At 47.2% G+C, this 21,976-nt stretch overlaps 1 protein-coding gene across 2 annotated transcripts in view; it reads left to right on the top strand.

The window, feature by feature from the left end:
• Positions 1-21,976, top strand: part of Itgb5 (integrin subunit beta 5) — a 108,748-nt gene that overhangs the window by 7,471 nt on the left and 79,301 nt on the right. For both annotated transcript variants that reach the window (XM_057765405.1, XM_057765404.1), the window contains exons 2-3: positions 8,024-8,109; positions 20,715-20,919. In XM_057765405.1, coding sequence (XP_057621388.1) covers positions 8,024-8,109; positions 20,715-20,919 — 291 coding nt within the window. The remainder of the gene's footprint in view (positions 1-8,023; positions 8,110-20,714; positions 20,920-21,976) is intronic.

Here is a 21,976-nt window from a genome sequence, read left to right as displayed (position 1 = left end):
CACACAGCCCAGGGTTTGGGGTTGTGTCTGCTGCTTCTTGCTGTCTGCTGCTGGACACCCCTCCAGTTCCAAAAAACAGCACCCGTGGCGACCCCTGTAGCTCTCACCTCCCCAGTCCAGAGCTCAGAGATCAGGACTCACTTCATGCAGAGTGTCTGGAGTCTGGATTTGTCCCAAGGGCAGCCTAATTTTAGGGCAGTTGAATGTCGTAAAACCACTTCATTATCGAGTGTGAATATGGAGTATTAATAGAAATAACTACGAAAGCAGAGTCACTTGATGTTTTTATGGCTTTTCAATACGGTTTTTGTTTATTCTTGTTTTTTTGAGACAGACTCTCACTCTGGCCCAGGCTGGCCTGGAACTGATTATGTCCCACGTGTGACAGTGCTGGCTCCGCCTTTAGAGTACTGAGATTACAGGCGGGAGCCACCGCCCAGCTGGCTGACTGTTGTCACACCAGGTCTCCATCATGTCAGCCATCTCTTATTAATAGTCCAGGTCTTTGGAGGTGGCAGACCAGAAGACTCAGGACTTTCTGTCAGAAAAGAGAATTTGCCCTGCTGGGCTCTGGGTCCTTAGCCTGGACTCCTGGGGCTCAGGTAATCAGAAGTGCTAGCTGTGAATTCATGTGGTTGTGAGGGCTCTGACCACAGACTCCTTTCGGGCCACAGTGTGATTAGCAGTGTCCTCCAGGAGCTGTGGAGCTCAGTTGGCCACAGCCTCCCTGTGTCTGAGAGTGCAGGGACCACCTGCGGCACTCTGTGGCAGCACTCGACAGCTGGGACCCCTGTGGACTTCCTTCTGGTCAATAGGACTCCTTGTGCCCCATCTCTTTGTCAGCTTTCCTTATGTGGCAGCTCAGCTAGCTCGCTTGAAAACACTCTAGTCTCTAAAGTCACATAGTTCCATTACTTTGCAGAAGGGTGTGTGTGTGTGTGTGTGTTTGCAGAGATGTGTATGTGTGTGTGGGTAGGGGCCAGGTGCTTTTTCCAAACAAGGTTTCTCTGTGTAGCCCTGATTGAACTGGAACTTGCTGGTTTCTCTGTGTAGCCCTGATTGAACTGGAACTTGCCACAAGAGATCCACCTGCCTCCACCTCCCAAGTGCTGGGATTAAAGGTGTGTGCTACCACCGCCCGGCTTTTTATTTTCTTAAAAAAACAAGCAAAAAAACCCAAAGCAAACAAACAGAAACCCCCAACCAGCCAGGAGGGCTTGAGTTTGTATGTGATGAGGCTGAAGAGGGTCAGAGAAAAGCAACTTATGCTTCTGACAGGTAAGGGCATCTGGCCAAGACCGGAACTTTTGCAGCACACACACACACACACACCACACACATTCTGTTCTCAAGGGTTTATATAGATATTTGGAAATTGCTGCCTTACAATTGGAAAGGAGCCAGGCAGTGGTGGCTCACGGCTTTAGTCCCAGCACTCAGGAGGCAGAGGCAGGAGGATCTCTTGAGGTCAGCCTGGTCTACAGAGCAAGTTCCGGTTCAACCAGGGTTACATAGAGAAACTTTGTTTGGAAAAAGCACTTCCCTCTCCCCCACCCCACATACACATCTTTGCAAACACACACACACACACACACACACAATCACACACACACACACACGTGTCTGTCCCATCTCCATTTGGTACCTTTACTAACAATCTCACTCCCATCCTGTGTGCCTTTGGCAACCACCATTCTATTCTCTTTCTGTAGATTCCATGAGCTCGCTGCATGCAGCTATGGTCACAAGGCTACATCCTTCTGTGCCTGGCTTATTTCTTATATCATAATATCCTTCAATGACTTGATTTTATTTTTAAAAACTTAACAGTTCATTATATGTATAGACTAAAATTTCATATTATTGATTATATATTTAAATTAAAAAACTTTTTTGAGACAGGTTCTTGCTATTTAGCCTGCCTCTACCTCCCAAATGTTGGGATTAAAGGCATGTACGTCCCTGTCCAGCAAAAATATAAATAAATAAAATTAAAATATAAAATTTTGTATTTGTGTGTGTGGGTATGGGCGGGTATGGGCCCCTCAATGCATGTGCCTTCAGAGACATCAGATTCCTTAGATCTGGAGGTATAGGCGTGGTGAGCTGCCCAGTCTGGGTTCTGAGAACCAGAAAGGCTCTTTAGTGGGAACAGTATTCACTTTTAACTGCTGAGTCTGGTCTTATGGGCCAGCTTTGGACTCATGGTGTAGACGAGGATAACTTTGACCTTTGGACCTTCCTGCTTCCTCTTCCCCAATACTGGGTGCACAGGTGTGTACCACCTCACCTGCTGTGGGAGGTGGTGACGGAGCCCAGAACTTGCTGCATGTCAGGCGAGCACTGCACCAAGCTACATCCTAGCCCTAGATCTAGAATCCATTTTGAATTGCTTTTTGCATGTGGGATGAGTTGAGGGTATAGTTTCATTCTGTTGCATGTGGGTGGCTGCTTGTCTCAATGCTGCTTACTGAAGAGACGGAACTTTCATTGTGGTTGTTAGCGCCATTGCTGAAAATCTGTTGACCATAAATGTGAAGTTTTACTTTATGGGCTCTGTTTTGTTTCACTGATCTGTGTGTCTGCTTTTTTATTTTATTTTATATTATTTTTATTTTGGGGAGGTGTATTGTAAGGAAGTTGCTTGTTTGTTCCCGGCTGCTCAGACAGGCAGGGCCAGAGGTGGGACTGGTTTTGAGGCAGGATGAAAAGCAGGGAGAATTTGGGGGCCGTGAGGAGGATGGGAGTCCCTCACTCAGGATTCTGGTTGAAGCCGCTCTGCAGAAAATCAAGAACAATTACCAGCTGTTTAAGGCTTCCTCCTTCCCATCTGTAAACCTGCAGTTTTCTAGGAATTTCGCCAGAATCCCCGTTTACAGAGAAAGGGCTTCCTCTAAAGAAAACCCTTAGGCAGCCTCTGGCTTCTGGTTTTTCTTTATCAGATTATAATCCCGCCAGAGGTGTCACTCTTATGAAGACACAACAGGAACTAGAGAGGTGACTAGAGAGGTGATTAAGAGCACTGTGGCTCTTCTAGAGGACCCAGGTTTGGTTCCTCTACTCACAGGGAGGCTAACAACCATCTGGAAGTCCAGGTCCAGGAAATCTGACACCCTCAGGCATGGATGCTGTGTACCTACGTCCGGGCAGGCAAAACACTCGTGCACAAAAGCAAAATAAGTCTTTTCAGGAACCTCTTTTTCATAATTTATGTATTTTTATTTCTTTTATTTATTTTTTTTCTTTTGATATTTAACTTGCATGTATGTCTGTGTGAGTCTGTCAGATCTTGGAGTTAGAGACAGTTGTGAGCTGCCATGTGGGTGCTGGGAATTGAATCCCTGTTCCTTGGAAGAACAGTCGGTGTTCTTAACACTGAACCATCTCTCCAGCCCCCAGTAAACTCTTGAAGTACCTTGAGAGACACCAAAATGGTCTCTATGGGTAATGCTTACTCTCCGTTGACGAGCCCACACTCACACATGGGTGTGTCTGACTTTCTTCTTATGCTTATGCTAAAATGTCTTCAATCAGAATCTCCCAACTCTGCTTCATAAACTGGCTAGTCCTGAAATTCTTCCCATGTTGAAGCCATGAACCCTGCTTTGATCCAAGTCAAGGCCCTAAAAGATTAGGGAGCTCCATCTGCTGAGGGCAGTGGGAGCCACTGACATTTTGATTAGTGTAGCTTGGTAGTGTATTGGAAATTGGGGAGTAAGAGACCGTCAGTTTTTGTTCTTTTTGTTTGAGACTGCTTTGCCTCTTTCAGATAAATTTTAGGATTTCTTAAAACATTTTTAGTGAAAAGTGCACAGGATATGGATAGGACCTGCATGGCTCTGCAGGTCCCTTTGGGTAGCATACGCCTTTTAAACAGTTATTCATTCTTTCAAGCCTTGCACACATCTGTACCAGGGTTTTTCTTTTGCCACCAGCCAGCTCCCAAATAGCAACATGGAGACTTACTACTAGTTTTGAATGCTCAGCCTTCACTTAGCTCTTTTCTGGCTAGCTCTTTTACTTCAACCTGTTTCTCTTTACCTTTCGCCTTGGGCTTTTTACTTTTCTTTCCTTCTGTGTATCTTATTTTCACTGCTTCTCCCTGACTGGTGGCTGCCTGGCTTCTGGCCCTGGGGGTCCCCCTTTTTTCTCTCCTCCTCCTTCTCCCTTTCCTCTTTCCTCTCAACCTAGGTTTCTCCTATTTATTCTCTCTGTCCGCCAGCTCCACCTATCCCTCTCTGTGTCTAGCTATTGGATATTCAGCTCTTTATTAGACCAATCAGGTGACTTAGGCAGGCAAGGTGAAACAAATGCAACATCTTTACATAATTAAGCAAATGCAACATAAACAAAAGTAACACACCTTTACACAAAGTAATATTCTGCATCATAAACAAATGTAACACATCTTTTCCTAGTTAAAGTAATATTCTCTAACACATGTCACTCCATTTTTTTCCCTCCCAAGATAGAGTTTCTCTGTGTAGTCCTGGCTGTCCTGGAACTTGCCCTGTAGACAAGGCTGGCCTCGAACTCAGAGATCTGCTGCCTCTGCCTCCCAAGTGCTGGGATCACTGCCCAGTGTCACTCAATTTTTTAAAGCCTATTTAATGTGTGTGACTGTTTTGCTTTGTGTGTGTACATGTGCCATTTGTGTGCTTGGTTCCTGCAGAGATCAGAAGGAGGCACTGGATTCCTGACTAAAGTTACAGATGGTTGTGGGCCGCCATGGCCACTTCAAGAGCAGCAGTGCTCCTAATTGCTGAGCCTTCTCTCTCACCCCTCCCTTTCCTTTTTTCTTTTCTTTTCCCTTCCCTTCCTTTCTTAAATTGGAAATCCCTTTCATTATTAATTTATTTCTGAGTTGTTTGCTCGTGTTTTGACGTTGTTGTGTATGTGATCATTTTCTTTTTACTTTTTTTTTTTTTTTTTTTAAAGCGGGGTAGTGGTTTGAGACAGTGTTTCTCTGTAGCTTTAGAACCTGTCCTGGAGGGGCTGGAGAGATGGCTCAGAGGTTAAGAGTATTGCCTGCTCTTCCAAAGGTTCTGAGTTCAATTCCCAGCAACCACATGGTGGCTCACAACCATCTGTAACGGGGTCTGGTGCCCTCTTCTGGCCATCAGGCATACACACAGACAGAATATTGTATACATAATAAATAAATATTAAAAAAAAAAAAAAAAAAAAAAGAACCTGTCCTGGAACTAACTCTTGTAGACCAGGATGGTCTTGAACTCACCGAGATCTGCCTGCCTCTACTCCCTGCCTCTGCCTCCTGTGTGCTGGGATTAAAAGCGAGCCTGACTGTGTTCATTTTCTTTATTTCTCTTCCAGATAGCTTGCTGTTAGTGTATAGAACTGTACTGATTATTTACAATATTAATTTTTTATTTACTTTTGTATATGTGCTTTTCTGTGTGTGTTTGCTGCAATGTGCATGTATAAGTCAGAGGGTAACTTTGTGGTTGACTCTCTCATTCCACCTGTACATGACTTCCAGAGACTGAATTTAGGTCACCATGTCCAGCAAGTGACTTTATCCACTGAGCTATCTTGTGGGTCTCTAGCTGTAACTATTTTTATGATATTTAGTGGAACATGGGAACACTTTGCTTTTCCCTGTATTTCTTTACCATTGTCTGTTTAATTTTCTTTGTTTTATTTTCCTCCTTTAAGAACTGAACTGTTATCAGGCGTGTTGATACATTCTTGTAATCATAGCCATTGGAGGTGGAGGCAAGAGGATTGGGAGCTGGGGCAAAACCAAACAAAAACAAAAGTCGCGAACCTTCTTCCTCCACTCAGTGTGCACTTCTGTCCCCTTTACAGAGCAGTGACCAGTAGACCCATTGGTCCGTTAGCGACTAATTGGGTCATTCTCATTCAGAGAAAAATGCTTGAGCCACACACAAGCTCCGCTCTTGGCCAGAGGCCATCGGCACTGTCTCTGACAGGAAGGGAAAGATAGCCGTCTACTCCGCCAAGGACATCTGTGCTCCTGGTGCTGCAGAGGAGGCATGAGAGAGATCAGTAGATTTAATCTCACTGCCACAGTGGAGACCTTTCCCCCAGACAAGTGGACTGGGAGAGGGAAGGCTTGTCTGGCTCCAGTTTCCTTCTAATCTTAGCTTCTAACTTTTCTTTTACAATCAGGAGTGTGTGCTGGATTAATTTTTAAAAGTCCTTTATTTTTATTTTTCGAGAAAGGGTTTCTCTGTATCCTGGAACTCTGTAGACCAGGCTGGCCTCGAACTCACAGAGATCTGTAGTAAGAGCTGCGGGCTGTGTTCCTGCCGCCCCAGCTCCTGGTAGCCCGGCTAGCTTATTCCCCGAAATAACAACACACAAACTGTATTCTTTTAAACACTGCTTGGCCCATTATATCTAGCCTCTTCTCGGCTAACTCTCGCACCTGGACTAGCCCATTTCTAATAATGTGTGTAGCACCCCAAGGTGCGCTTACCGGGAAGATTCTAGCCTACATCCATCCTGGGTCGGAGCTTCATCGCATCTGCCCCAGAGAGGAGAGCTATCGACTCTGAGCTCACTTTCTCTTCCTCCCAGCATTCTGTTCTGTTTACTCCACCCACCTATGTTCTAACCTATGAGGGCCAAGCAGTTTCTTTATTTTTTAACCAATGACCTTCCTCCATCAGAGATCCACCTGCCCCTGCCTCCTGAGTGCTGAGATAAAGGTGTGTGTCGCTGCCGACCAAAGAAGTCCTTTATTTTTAAAAATTTATTTTTGTGTATGTGTACGCACACGTTGGGTGTCCTGCTCTGTCACTGTCCTCAGGGTCTCTCACTGAACCCGAGCGAGGCTGGTAGTCAGCGAGTCCTAGCAACTCTTCTGTCTGTTCTCCCAGCAGTGGTGGGGCTGCAGCTGTGTGTATGGCCAGGGCATATGTTTTAGGCAGGTGCTGAGGATTTGAACTTAGCTTCTCGTGCTTGCGCCTCTGCTGAGCCATCTCAGTAGCCCCAGAATCAACACTGCCCCTCTTTTTCCTTCCCTCCCTCCCTCCCTTTCTTTGATAAGGTCTCATTCATTCTGTAGCTCTGGCTGATGTGGTACCTGCCTGCTTCTGCCGAATGCTGGGATAAAGGCATGCACAACATTAAAACAAAACGTGGAATGAGTTTTGAAAGACAATCTCCCTGTGTAGCTTAGCCAATCTGGAATTCCCTGTGTAGCTCAGGCTGGTCCAGCTCCTGATCCTCCTGCCTCTCCTGCCAGGATTATAGGCATGAGCCACTCCGCCCAGTGTTTTCTCAGTGCCTAACAGACACCCATAGGCTTTTCCTCCTTGACCTGCTAGTAGATTTGCTGAATCAGTGGATTCTTTATCTTAACCAACATTGTGTTTCTTCTTCTCTAAGGGGTGTGTGCTGACGTGGAGTGGCTGCAGATTTTGATGAGATGGTATCCCAAGTAATTGGATTTCAGATTTTTATTTTTAACATCTAAGTGAAACCGATCTCCCCTGCAACTTTTCCCCCATTTTTGGGTACTCTAAAGTGTAAAAGGACTTTTTCCTTCAGTCAAGGGAGGCTGCGCTGAGTTACAGGGAAAAGAGATGGCACCCACGTGGACACAGCAGAAGTAGGAGTTGCTAACTTAAAGGCACGTGCTTGGCCCCGACTCCAGAGACTGTGTTGGCCTCAGCAAAGGAACCTTGACCTGAAATTAGCACTGGGGTCCTGTAGCCCCGCACCTGTTCAGGGAGTGACTCCCATCCTGTCCCTCTCCCAGGCACTTAAAGACTTAATTACTGATGCTTTATTATTATTAATTATTATTGCTAGCTCATGTGTGTGCACACACGTAAAAGGCCAGGAGAGGGCATCCGATTCCCCGGAACTGGAGCTAGAGTTGGTTGTGAGCTGCCTGATGTGGGAGCTGGGAACTAAACACTGATTCTCTGGGAAACCAGCAAGTGCTCTTAACCACTCAGCCCTCCCTCCAGCCCCTGCCAGTGATGTTTATGCCAGGAACTAATCAATGCATCCTTATCTTGCTTTGAAGGGCTCAACATCTGCACTAGTGGAAGCGCCACCTCATGTGAAGAGTGTCTGCTAATTCACCCCAAATGTGCCTGGTGCTCCAAAGAGGTAGGTGTGGTGGGGAGGGAGAAGAGGGAGGGAGCGGGCTGGCGGGAAACCATAGCACACAGATGTGCACCAGAAGCTGAACGGATGCTGGCTCACTCAGGTCTCCTGGCTTGTTCTGGATGTTTGCCTGAGTGTTCTACTGTAGAATTAGACCTTCAGCCCTCACCTAGGCTCTCCGGGTTGTTCTGAGACAGTCTTGTTAAGTCGCCTGGGCTGGGTTTGAATTTTCTCTCTAGCCTCAGCAAGCCTTAAATTTGCAGCCCTCCTTATCTCTAGTACCCGAGACTGTAGGCCTGTGCCACCAGGCCCATCTCAAAGCTTCCTTCTCTGGGTCCTGTCTTGTTTCTTTTGTGTGTGTGCTGAACCTAAGGCCTTGTGCCCAGTAGGCAATGCTTTATTTAGCATTAAGCAATGTTCTTTCCTCAGTAGACGGGGTTGTTCGCTGGGTCACACTTTACTTTGGTTTTCATAATCGGGGATTGAATTCAGGGCCTTGATCTACCACTGAGCTGAGTCCCCAGCCCGTAGATTCTGGCCCCTTTGCTGAATGTTAATTGGAGAAACCAGATTGTGTTCTCTTTCATGTGGGAACCAGTGAGGGCTTGGCTGTGGTCTCCTGAGTATTACACAAGCGTTCTGAGGAAGAACCGAGCTTGGGAAGTGAGTTTCTTGTGTAACAATTAAAAGCAGGCCTTGGGCTGGTGGTCTCCATAAGTACCCTAATGTAAAATAATGGCTCTGCCTTTAAAGGAAGTTTAAAAAAAAAAAGTTTATTCTGAGCCACTGTGGCCTAGGGACAAGGATTCCAGTATGTTCTACCATGGACAAGTTAAATGAACTTTTGTAGTCACAGAACAAAAGGAAGAACAGACACATTTGCTGCTCACATTGGTGGCAGCACCTGGCAGGCTCTACCCAAAGCTGGGGATCTCTTTCATAGGTTTTCTTTTTAATTCATTCATTCATTGATCTATTCATTCATTCGTTTATTTTTCTTTTCAAATTTTTAGTTAGAGACAGGGTCTCACTATGTAGCTTGGCTGTTCTGGAACTCATTATGTAGACCAGGCTGGCCTCCAGCTCACAGAACCCTGCCTCTGCCAAGTGCCGAGATTAAAGACATGCGCCACCATACCCAACCCTCATTTTTTTTTTTATTTTTAATTATGTATATATCATGTGTTTGTTCAGTGAGTGCAGAGGCCAGAGCCATCAGATCCTCTGGGGCTGGAGTTACAGGTGGGTATGAGCTGCCCAACATGGTTCTGGATCTCTGGGTAATATGCTCTCACCGGCTGAGCCATCTCTCCAGTCCTATAGATTGCATCTTTTCTTCTGTAAGGTCAGTGATAGTCGGGGGGAAGAGCCTAGAATCGTCTGAGAGATGGGTCTCTGGGCATGCCTGGGGGAGTTTTTTGATTGCATTGAGTGCAGAAGATTCATCCCTGTGGCTGGAGCCATTCCCTGCCTGGGATCCTGGACTGTAGAATTCCAGAAAGGGAGATGAGTGACAGCGTGCTTCCGGCAGTCTCCGCTTTGTGATTGCAGGTGTCATGTGAGCAGCCGCCTCAAGCCCCTGCTGCTGTGACTTCTTCAATATGATGCATGGTACCCTAGAACTGTGGGGGACTGTTCCTAGAACCATGGCGCACTGTTCCTAGAACTGTGGGATACCATTCCTAGAACTGTGGGGTACCGTTCCTAGAACTGTGGAGGATTGTTCTTAGAACCATGGGGGACCATTCCTAGAACTGTGGGGGACCATTCCTAGAACAGTGGGGGACTGTTCCTAGAACTATGGTAGACTGTTCCTAGAACAGTGGGGGACCATTCCTAGAACTATGGTAGACTGACTGTTTCTAGAACAGAGGGGGACCGTTCCTAGAACTGTGGCGAACAGTTTCTAGAACTGTGGGCCAGAATAAACCCTTTCTCCCCTAAATTGCTTTTATTGGAGTCTTTTATCACAGCACCAAGAAAAGAAACCAAGACAGGGTCTGTAGCCCATGCTGGCCTCAGGCTCTCGTGTAGGTGAGGGTGACTGTGGACTTCTGGTCCTCCTCCTTCGGCAGGCTGTTCCACCACATGTAGCGTGTGCACTACGGGACGGTACGGAACTAAGCTGGAGACTTACACACACACACACACACACAGACAGACACGGGTCATCCTTGATACAAGAGTGCCAAATTTATTGTGCTCCAGGGAAGCTTATGTAGGGATCCTTAACTGATAGCCACTCCCCAGCTCTCAGGATCTTTCAGCGGCAGACCTCATCAGAAACCACTCCCCTGCCACCAGGGTCTCGTGCTCAGAGCAGCTACAGGCACATGTGTTTCGCTAAATTCACTCCAGCAGGCAAAGGGTCTGAGGTGGGCAAAGAAAGTCAAGGGGCCAGGGGTCTGCAGCCCCCATCAACCACCCTTGGCTGATGTGGTGCTGAGGGTAGAAACTAGGACCTAGTATGTGTAGGGCAAGCACCCTGCCAACTGAGCTGTATCCCGAGTTTTCTTTCATAGGCTTTTGACGCTACAGCATTCTTAGTTTTAGGATTGGTGGAGCCCGGAATCTGCCATGCTCAGTGAGAAGCTTGTTTGAAAGGTGGATGAATACTACGGGTAAATAGATATTAAAGGGCCCAAGACTGCCCAGGAACATTTTGATTCTTGACTTACAGCAGTGAGGCTCTCCTTAATCATGAAGCTCTAGTCAGGTTGCAGGGTCCTTACTAAACACTCATCTTCCTCAGAGAACACCGTTTCACTGTTTCCCATGGCATGCTCTCATGAATGTCCTGGCATGCAAGATGTCATGAACGACTGACATCTTTAGTTATGGCCTATTTAATGCTTATTAGATAGTTAGCCTCCATGGAACGATTTTATTTAAAAGAGATATAGCCAGGCATGATGGCGCATGCCTGAGATCACAGTACTTAGGAGGCTTAGGCAGGAGGACCTTAGGTTAGAGGCCAACATGGGCTACACAGCAAGACTCTATGTCAAAAGCCAAACAAGGGCTTGAGAAATGGCTCAGCCAGCAGTTAAGAACACACTCTGCTTTGCAGAGGACCCAAATTTGGTTCCCAGTACCTGTACCCATGTGAGATAGCTCACAACCATCTGTAACTCCAGCTCCAGGGAGTCTGACACCCTCTTCTGCACTTTGAGAATAACTATGCTTACGAGTATACATACCCACACATACAGACACACATATAACACATAATTAAAATTAGAAAGTAAATCTTATTTTAGAAAGTCAAAATGAAAATAAGATGGTCATTTTCCATTTTCTTTTCTTCTTTGAAACAGAGTCTCACTATGTAACCCTGGCTGACTTGGAATTCTCTATGTAGACCAGGCTGGTCTGGAACTCACAGAGATCTCTTTGCCTTGGCCTCCCAAGTGCTGGTATTAAAGATAATAGTGTGGTTTTGTTATCTTTGGCACAGTGGCCATGCCTTAACCTACTGCTATTTCAGCCAGCAGTTGTGACTCCACAGTTACAGCCCAGCTGCTCAGGCCACAGCTTGGCATGAATTCTGTTCCCACCGGCACTGTCTCTGCTGCTGCTGCTAAAGGTAGCTTTAACTAAATCTCTGTTCTGATGATAAATAAGACTTGAGATTCAAAGGCTGCGGTGAAAACCTGTTAGCTCAGAGAGATTGAGTAGCAACTAGCTAACCTTCTCTCCTTACTGACATCTCTCTGAAAAGGCCCATTCTTCCAGTCCACCAAACAAACTGTGCCACTCCAAATCCCTCCCCACTCCTTCTGGTGCATCTCTCTATCTCTTTCAGGTACCCTCTGATGCTCTATGATTCCTTTCTGTCAACTAGTTGCTAAATCAGTCTCCTGACCCAAGGTTAATATCATTTAACTAATCCAAGTACAAACTCGGAGTTCACGGTGTGATCAAATATCCCCAACAGTGTGATGCCCAGCACCATTTCTTTAAGTCCTATAGGAAGGAATAGCTTGGGTGGTGTTAGATATATTATTATCATAAAGCAATGCAAATATTAGGTAGGGCAGTTGTTTTAGTGAGTGTTCTATTGCTGTGAGGAGACATCACAACTGCAGCACTCTTAGAAAAGAAAGCATTTAACTGGGTCTTGTTTACAGTATCAGAAACTGAATCTATTATCAGCATGGAGGGAAGCATGGTGCACACAGGCAGACATGGTGCTGGAGAGGAGTGGAGAGTTCTACATCTGGATTGGCAGGAAGAGAAAGAGCCACTGGGCCTGGCTTGAGCATTTGAAACCCAAAGCCCACCCCCCAGTAACACACATCCTCTAGCAAGGTCACACCTACTCCCAACAAGGCCATACCTCCCAATCTCTCTCAAGTAGTACCATTTCCTAATGATCAAGTATTCAAATATTTGAGCCTATGGAGGCTGTTTCTCTTCAAACCACCGCACCAGTTTCCTTCCTTCCTTCCTTCCTTCCTTCCTTCCTTCCTTCCTTCCTTCCTTCCTTCCTTCCTTCCTTCCTTCCTTCCTTCCTTCCTTCCTTCCTTCCTTCCTGGATTTACTGCCTTACAGATACAAACATGATACTCAGTCACTAGGAAAATGACATCATATACACCAGGACATATTTAGTATCAAAATTGCTGCCATTTTGGCACAAAGCGTGTCAGTACAAGCAGGGAGGCATAAAGTACACTTTACCTAACATCTTGGTTCATGAGGGACGTGTGCTCTGAACAATGTTTTGCATGAATTGTGCACCATATTAATCTCATTGTAAAGTATTAGTACTTGGAACTCACTCTGTAGACCAGGCTGCCCTCGAACTCACAGAGACCCGCCTGCCTCTGCCTGCCGAGTGCTAGGATTACATATGTGTGCTGCCACGCCTAGCTGAGCTTCTTGTCTTAAAGGAAGTTTCCAGATCACTTTTCTAAACTGTTGTTAGAACCATGGAGACAAACTCTCCCCTTGTGAGTAAAAGAAAGCAGCCCTGTAGTTTGGGCTGGCTCAGTCTGTGCAGTGTGGTGTGTGGCAGGAGTAGGGGGTAGCTTCTGGACGTAATAACGCACTTGTTTTATTGATGATATTCTGAGTCCCGGAGAGGTAGAGCAACTCCTCCAGAGACACACACACGTGTCTGGGCTAGGATTTGCCAGCTTCACTTCGCTTCCCAACCTCAGGTGACGGTGCCTCTTAGCACATGGACTCAGCAACCCCTGTGCAGCAGGGAGTATAGAACTGAACGAGTTACTCCCAGAAAGGAGCCTATATGGAACCAACCATTTCCTGTTTGTAGTATCTTTGTTATGAGCCTTCTCTGGAACCGTTTTTGGTTCTCTGTAACCCTCAAGATAAATCCAGGTTCTAAGGTACCTGCCTCCTGCTCACTGCTGTCCCTGGCCCACCCTCGACACTTCTGTCATCAAGGGGAACTGCTGAGACTTCTGAGTGTCACTTGGTAAAGCCCACATAATGCCCCACGCTGCCACCCCTCCCCGGGGGCCTCCAGCTGTCCCTTCTTCCCTTTGCTAACTACTGCTTGTTAAGGCTGAGTTCAAGCCCGTCTATTCTGTGAAAACTTTCCGCAGTAGGCCCATCTGTCCGTCTGTCCATCCATCTACCCATCCCTCTGATATGAGAAAGGGAACTCTCTCCGCCGGTCACTGCGGGCATGACTTTAATCTGCTCATTGCTGTATCCTCTCCCACAATGTGCTCGCCTGTAGCGGTTGCTCAATGGATATCAGCTCAAGGATTTTGTTGGATGACTCTATTACATGCTGTGTTCAGGTGCTGACTTGCTCATTGCCCTTGTCTCCCAGGATCTCTGTATTATGACCCTTCTCCCATACTTATCTCCTCTTACTGGGCTGTTTCCCTACCTGTTGCCAATGAAATAATCATCTTTTCTAGTTTTATTCATATCATACCCAGTGTCCTTCTGAGGCTGAGGCTTGCTAAACAAACATGCCCTGCATCTTAGGATGACTTTGAACGTCTGATGTCCCTGTTTCTACCCCCTAAGCCTTAGGATTGCAGGTGTGTCCCCATAGGCGGTGTGTTTGCTTGTTTGTTTACATAGTGTCTTATGATATAGATCAGGCTGGCCTCAAATTCAGCATCTGCTTCTGCCTCCTGAGTGCTGGGGTTTTCAGGTGTGAGGTATTTCACTGGCCCACACGGCTACTGTTAATGTCTTAAACCATGGAATAAAGGTGACGTTACCCAGTGCCTACCTAGCCTTACTGAATGTAATGAGGTTCAGACCAGGAGGGCTTCTAGTGAACTGAACCTCCCAAATGGCTGAATGAGTCATGTGATAAACGGCCGTTGTTGCCTATTAGCACATTCTGGTAAAATGGGCCATGGGTTCTGGGAGCCAGGGTCTCTTTTTAACTCTGTTTCTTCCTTTCTTATACAACACTTCCAAAAGCCTGACCTGATATTGACAGTGAATAAATCACCCTAAGTGACACATCATTGGGGTCCCTGGCTAGCCCACACAGGGGTACCCTTTCTGCTTGCACAGAGCCTCATTCTTGGCTCTATTGGAGCAGCTTCCCAACTCTGGGGTGAGCTGTCCCTGGGGCATTGATTGTGTTTTGGGATGCTAGGGCTTGGACAATCTGGGAATGGTTTTGGTCTAACTTGTGCCTTAGCAAGACAGAGTAAGTACAACTTGTGCCTTCTCGGCCCCATTCTGGGATGCTGTCAGAGGAGCAAGGTACCTCTGCCAGGAGCATGTGATACCCAGTGGACAGCCTCAGTGGGTCCTAGCCAGAGTTAGCCAGAGTGGCTTTTTAATTTGTTTTCCAGACAGGACCTTAATCTGTAACGCAGACTGTGCTTGAACTCAGGATCCTCCTTCCTTAGCTTTCTGCAGGCTGGGATTGCAGGTGTGTGCAGAGTCCATCCTCGGTCACCACTGGCCTCATCTCCCAGGGACCCTCTGCCAGGAGACCCCACCTCTGCATCCACTTTTCTTGCCACTGTATTCCGTAGGAACTGAGTTAGAGGCAGCCCATGGTGTCTTGTCTCTCTTAGTACTTCCTGCTGATTCTCTGCCTGTTTCTGCAGCATGGCCCACTTGCCCTGCCCTTCTTGCTTTTGCTTCCTCTGGTTGTGTTTTGTTTTGTTTTGTTTTGTTTTGTTTTTCGAGACAAGGTTTCTCTGTGGTTTTGGAGCCTGTCCTGGAACTAGCTCTTGTAGACCAGGCTGGTCTCGAACTCACAGAGATCCGCCTGCCTCTGCCTCCCGAGTGCTGGGATTAAAGGCGTGCGCCACCACTGCCCGCTTCCTCTGGTTGTGGTGGGGGGTGGGGAGTTGGGGGGTGGGGAGTTGGGGGGTGGAGGGGCTTCAGCTAGACTCTCTCTGCCTTAGCACCAGGCTCTCCAGACCCTTTCCTACTGAGTAGCATACAAGCTGCCTTCTGTCTTTCCCTGTCCATTACCCTGTCTCTGACCTCATGGCCTACTCCCTCAACCTGTTCTGGCCCACCTGACCCTGAGCCTCTTAGAACACTTACATTCTTTGTCTTGCCCAGCAAGGACACAGCAAATGCCATTAGTTTCTTATCTGCAGTGTTTTTAGGTTTGGGGACAGGGTTGCTCTGTGTAGCCCTGACTGTCCTGAAGCTCAGACCAGGCTGGCCTTGAACTCACAGATCCTCCTGCCTCTGCCTTCCACTGGAACTAAAGGCCTGCACCACCACTGCCCCGCATCCATCCCTTTAACTGCAAATTGTGCTCTTCCCTCAATAAATTCAACAACCCAGCCAAGAATGAAGCGGACACTGTGGTGGCAGACTGGGGCAGCTCACATTCTCTCCACTTACATTTCATGGTCTGAAACTCACACCACTACACCCAGCTGCGATGAGAACGAGGAGATGGTGCAGCTGCGTGCCAGGACCCAAGGGAGAAGGAGTTGGGTGACCTGGTGATCTGTGCCCTACGTGGGCACGCCAGTGTAGCCTGCAGGAGGCCAGGCTGAGGAGTCCATGGTCCCAAGGAGGCAGGTTAGGGAGGATACCAAGGTCAGAGGTAGGCAAAGCTTGCACTCAGGTCTGGGGAACGTGGGTAGGTTGCTGAGGTGTGACTGTTAAGATTCAGTGAGATGCTGTGATCCTGGACAGAACCAGGATGCTGGGAATTCCAGGAGAAGCACCAAGCCAGGCAAGGCTGCCACAGTGATTTTGAAGGGATTTGCATAGATCAGAAGTGTGGCCCCAGCTGGGGGAGGTGCCCTTGGCCTTGGTGGGTGTGGAAAGGAAGAATGAAGGAGTGGATAGGATAGGAAAGAGGTCAGAGTATGAGGGAGACAGGTAGGGAAAGAGGAACATTCTGAGACATGGTGGTGGCAGGAAAGGTAGAGAAGCCAGTATCTTTATTTTATTTATTTACTTATTTTAGTTAGAAAAGAAATGAAACACACACACACAAGACAACAAAGATAAAAACAAACAAACATGCAAACAAAAAACTCCAAAAACAGTCTTTGGCCAACTCACAGTGAAATGTACAGTCATTGAAAGAATCTCTCTGTGCTGGGCTGAGTAATCATAGTCATCTTGGTCTCCTGTGGATGCCTCATAAATATTTGTGCACTGAATTAAATGAGCCGGTTGAAAGCTGGCACAGCGATTTCCCCACCGCTCCCCACCCCCAGCCGCAGTGAGTTTCTGGCATACACCACACCGCACATTCTGGTTTGTCATCATTTACCACTACCCCGCCTCCCCCTCCCCCCTGCCCTCGGTGCAGGAGGGCCTGCCAAGCTGGAGTGCAGCTTGCTTGTGCTGGTCAGAGGCTCTGGCCCTGCTGTATGCAAGGCCAGCCTCAGAGAGCAGCCAACTCCTCTGGGCCCAGCTCCCCTGCAGCATTCTCACCTGCTGGCCTTTGCACTTCTTCCCTTTTCAACCCAGCGCTTGGACCCACTAGGGCCTGTGTTCTTTTCCAGGGCTGCGGTTTCTCAGTCTCCCTCACTGTTCCAGAAACAGTGCCCTTCTTCCTACAAATGACCACCACGTCTCTTGTCACCACATGAGTAGGAGTGCTTTGAAATAGTGCAGAGATGGCCCAGCAGAGACAGAAGGGCCTGTGCACTCCGGCTTTGATGCCAGCCTGGTGGAGCTCCCCCAGCACTGGCCTTGACTGCTGGAAAGGGGATTTATTTGATTAGTGAACCGTGCAGCCTGAAACAGCACTTTCAAAGTGACCTCCGATTGGCAGGTGATGGAGGGAGGAGAGCCTGGTGTGGTGACTTGCAAGTTCAGGCTGGGAACACCTCCCAAGCCTTTTCTTTGATCATTAGTGCTGTGTAAAGCTCAAGGAGGATGCGGGTTCCCCTTTCTGTTCTGTCATCACTATTGGTCACTTGCCTGTAGCAGAGGCCCTTTGGGAGTCCTTAGGAGACTTGGATCAGGTGTTCCCATGTGGAGTCCTTGTTCATGTGGTGTTTGTTCATGCCCCAGAGCAGTGAGCAGCTGCTGTAGCCCTGCCATGGCCACTGGAAGGCCACTTTGAACTAGAGGAAATCTTTTTCTGTGTTGGGATGGGTCCTCTCCTCATTCCTAAGTGGTTTGGACCTCTCTGTACCTTCTGTCCATATCAAGAAGGCATCTGTCCTTCAAGTTTGATGGGTGGTGGGAAGATCTTTGCATTTGGGGCTCCAGAACATCACTGTGTTTAGAAGCATGGAATATGAACTCATCCATTTTCCTACTGTAAAATTCAGCATGGCTGTGGATACAAAGAACACTGAATTGGAGCCCAGACATCAGGGGATGAGATGAACTCGAAGTTCTTGGGTGACTGAGACGTGTGGATCTTTGACTCCTCATCCTTAAGAGAGGGGTGGGCACCCGGCGACTCACTTACTTTGGAATGGGATGTGCCCAGCACTTGGCAGAGGACTGGGTGTGAGGTCTCCTTGATCTGAAGCTCCTGAGACGTCAGACATCCAGCCACTGTGAAGAAGACCTCTATCATGAGTTTCTTTCGTGAGGGTTTCTCATTGGTTTCCAGAGATGGCTCAGAGGCTAGGAACATATTAAGTCTTCTTGCAGAGTGTCTGAGTTCAGGAGATCTGAACTATGTTGGCATGTGTTCTCACATGTAGATATCCCCAACTCCTCCCCACCCCACCCCCGCGCATGCAACACACACACACACTCACACACTCACACACACACACTCACACACACACACACACTCCCCTTCCATGTTTATGGTCTGTAGTCATTAAGGATTTTTTTTTACAGTGAAGATTCTCCAGTGCTTAAACACATAAATTATTTAAAAAAAAAATTGGAAACACCAATCATTATAAAATCCAGAAACAAAATAACCACATGGGTCCAGGAGAGTGCATTTGGCTCTACTTATTTAAAATACTTTATGCCGGGTGTGATGGTCATGCCTACAATCTCAGCAGTCAGGAAGCTCAGGCAAGAGGATTACCGCAAACTTGAGGTCAGCTTGGGCTAAAGCAATAATAAATTTTAAAATCTTCTTGACTCCCCCACCCCTGACACAAGGTCTCACTGTGTAGCCCAGGCTGGCCTTGAACTCACAGAGATCCACCTGCCTCCCAAGTGCTAGGATTATAGAGCTACCATTCCCAAAGCACTTGACTTTTTAGCCTTAAAGTTTGCAGATATTCTCAGAGTCATCGACTCGTCCTAGAACAGCCACACCCGTGATGGAGGGTGTGCCCCACTGGATTCCTATGCTTCTGCCAGCAGTCTGGCTTCTGACACAGTGGGCTGGGGACACTGACTCATCTGAACCTTTGCGTCCTTACTGCCAGCAGCCAGGGGTTGTGTGGCCCGGTGCTGGTATCCACCCCGCTACAGAAGGGAGAACAGCTTGGGCTCGCTTTGCCTTTGCTGTAAAATGTCTTTTCCTGGTGGGACTTTGGCTCAGCCGGTAGAGTGCTTGTTTAGCGTGAAGCCCTGTCTTTCGCCTCTAGCACCTTATAAAACCCGTCCTAGTACTTGGGGGGCGGAGGTGGGCGGATCAGAAATGTAAGGTCATTTTAGGCTACAGGTAGCCAGCTGGCCACATAATCATGCCTTCAAACAAACAGTAACCAGATTTAAAAATCCAGAGCCTTTCCCCAAAACTCCTCTGCACAGGTGTCATAGTTTATAGCAGAATAGATTTTTTTTTTCATTTTAAAATTAATGTCTCAAACTCTTGATGTCCCATGTTAGGTTTCCTTTCTCCCAAATCCAACTTAAGAATCAACCTACCCAATCTCAATCTTTCTCAGCCTTCCTCGGCCCCTCTCTCTTCTTTTCTCCTTTCACGTTTTTTGAGACAGTCTCATGTATCCCAGTCAGCCTCACTCTTGGTATGTAGCTGAGACTGGTCTTGAACTCCTGGTCTTCTTGCCTCCTGAGTGCTGGGAATCTCACTGAGACTCTCATCAACACTTCATCACATCTAAACATCAATAAAGATAAAAATGAAAGTATTTTTATTCTACTGCTCATTTCGTCCCTATGAAGAAAAAATAGACACCCCCCTTTACCTCTCACCCCCTCTACCCCAACCCTGTGTGCACGCTAGGCAAGTGTTCCATCACTGAGCTACACCCCAGTTCCTTGGCTTCATAGTCTACGTGCTTTGGGATTTCTGCTTAGTCTTCCTGATTTCCTGTTTGTTATAGATAACTCTTTGGAAGTGAGTGATGGGCCATGTTTTCTTATGGTTTAAGTTTACCAGATTGTAAGATTACCTTATCAGAAAAATGCAACATTTATAATTTATTTTATGTGCATTGGCGTTTTGTCTGCATGTGCATCTGTTTGAAGTTGTTGGGTCCCCTGGAACTAGAGTTACAGATGGTTGTGAGCTGCCATGGGAATTGGTTGTGGTTGCTGGTCCTCTGGGAGAGCAGCCAGTGCTCTTAACCTTTGCGCCATCTCTCCAGCCCCTGAGTATTTTTTTTTTTAATGGTAGAAGACTTTGGCAAGGTGGTGGTGGTGGTGCACACCTGAATCTCTAGTCTACAGAGCAAGTTCTAGGACAGTAAATAATATGTAGAAAGACCCTGTCTTTTGGTTTTACGAGGCAGGGTTTCTTTATGTAGCCTTAGCTGTCCTTGGCTGTACTGGACCTCACTCTATAGACCAGGCTGGCCTCAAACCTACAGAGATCCACCTGCCTCTGCCACCCGAGTGCTGAGATTAGAGGTGTGTGCCACCACCGCCTGGCAAAGGCTTCTGGCAGCACAGCGCTGATGCTGTGTGTTCACACATATGCTCCCATGTAGCTTTGCTTTTCTTTCCTCTGCCCTTTCACACCCTCTTTTTGCACGGTGCTGGGATCTAACCCAGGTCTTGCAATGCTAGGCAAGCACTATTTATACCAAGCTACAAACCCAGCCAGTTTCTTCCTCTTGCTGAATGTGTAGACAGGAGCATTTGATCACCAAAATGGAGAGTGGAAGCAATCATTTTATATGCTAACATTAGCTCACAGCGGACCTGGGTAACAGGCGCTTTGGCCTGTCCTCTGAATCCTCATGAGGAGTTGTCCACTTTTGAAGTGAAGATAGAGTGCAGGGTTTCAGACCCACCCTGATGGCTGCCTGCTTTTGTCTTGTTTCTCCACCCAGTACTTCGGCAATCCACGGTCTGTCACCTCTCGTTGTGACTTGAAAGCAAACCTCATCCGAAATGGCTGTGGAGGTGAGATCGAGAGTCCCACCAGCAGCACCCATGTCCTTCGGAGCCTACCCCTCAGCAGCAAGGGCTCCAGTGCCACAGGCTCGGACGTCATCCAGATGACACCGCAGGAGATTGCTGTGAGCCTCCGGCCAGGTGAGTGCCCCTCAGGGTGTGTTGTGTGCCAGGAGCTCACAAAAACCCAATGGGTGGGGTGTGCTAATGTGGAAAGTGGGCTTGATTGAGGTCAGAGCCAGGACATGGTAATGGAGGAAAGGTTCATACCGGGAAGAAGAGTATAAGGTCGCTGGAGATGAGGTCAGGTGGAATAGCTTGGCTATTTTTTTATAAGGTTGTAGTAGAGGCCTTACCTGCATGCATGACACTCATCATCTCTTCTGCAACAAACAGAATGAACAAGCAAACCCTGACCCCCCCCCAAAAAATAACACAATGACACAATGTTATGGTAGAATATGTGTGTGTACATATATACACATATATAATAAATATATACATATGCTTGTATATATACACTAAATATATATTTAGTCTCTCTCTCTCACACACACACACACACACACATATATATATATTTGGTATATATATATTTAGTCACACATCCTGCTAATTATTCTGCAGTTTCTGGTATTAGATAGAAAGCAAGAACAGTATTGGGTGTTATTCAGTGAGTGCAGTGTCAGGCAGGTGTGAGGGAGGGCCCAGCTCTGGGAGGTTGGTGATGAAGGTCAGCACTGGAAGGGTAGTGATGAGGGTCTGGCTTTCCTATAGGGACACACGCAAGCCACAAAGATGTTTTGGTAGAGATGAAGGCTTGGGAGGGGGCTGGAGACAATTGGAATCTCTGAAGTTCTAGCATCATTGTGAATATATTTCTAGAGACAGAAACTCTTGAAACCATGATGCCTCTCAAAATTTTGAAGACACAGTTTTAATATTTACAAAGAGAAATAGGCAGAACCCTCTTATGTGAGGAGAGGGGGTGTGGATGTTGTACTTAGCAAAAATCTCAGTTTACTGAGTGGGTTCTTGCCTCCAGGGAGCTCTCCTGTCTAGGGGGCAGCTGTCAGGGGTGTGGGGATTAGCTCTTCCAATGTAAAGCTTAGCGCTACTTTCATGCCCTGCCCCCACCTCAAAATAGCATTTGTTGAGTAAAAAGGAACACTTACACAAGATCAGCCAAGAACAAGGC

Source organism: Chionomys nivalis, chromosome 3 (assembly GCF_950005125.1).
Source record: "Chionomys nivalis chromosome 3, mChiNiv1.1, whole genome shotgun sequence".
In the NCBI taxonomy this organism is placed as follows: Eukaryota; Metazoa; Chordata; class Mammalia; order Rodentia; family Cricetidae; genus Chionomys; species Chionomys nivalis.
Note: the sequence above shows the minus strand (reverse complement) of the source record. Positions and strands in the feature narration are given on the sequence as shown.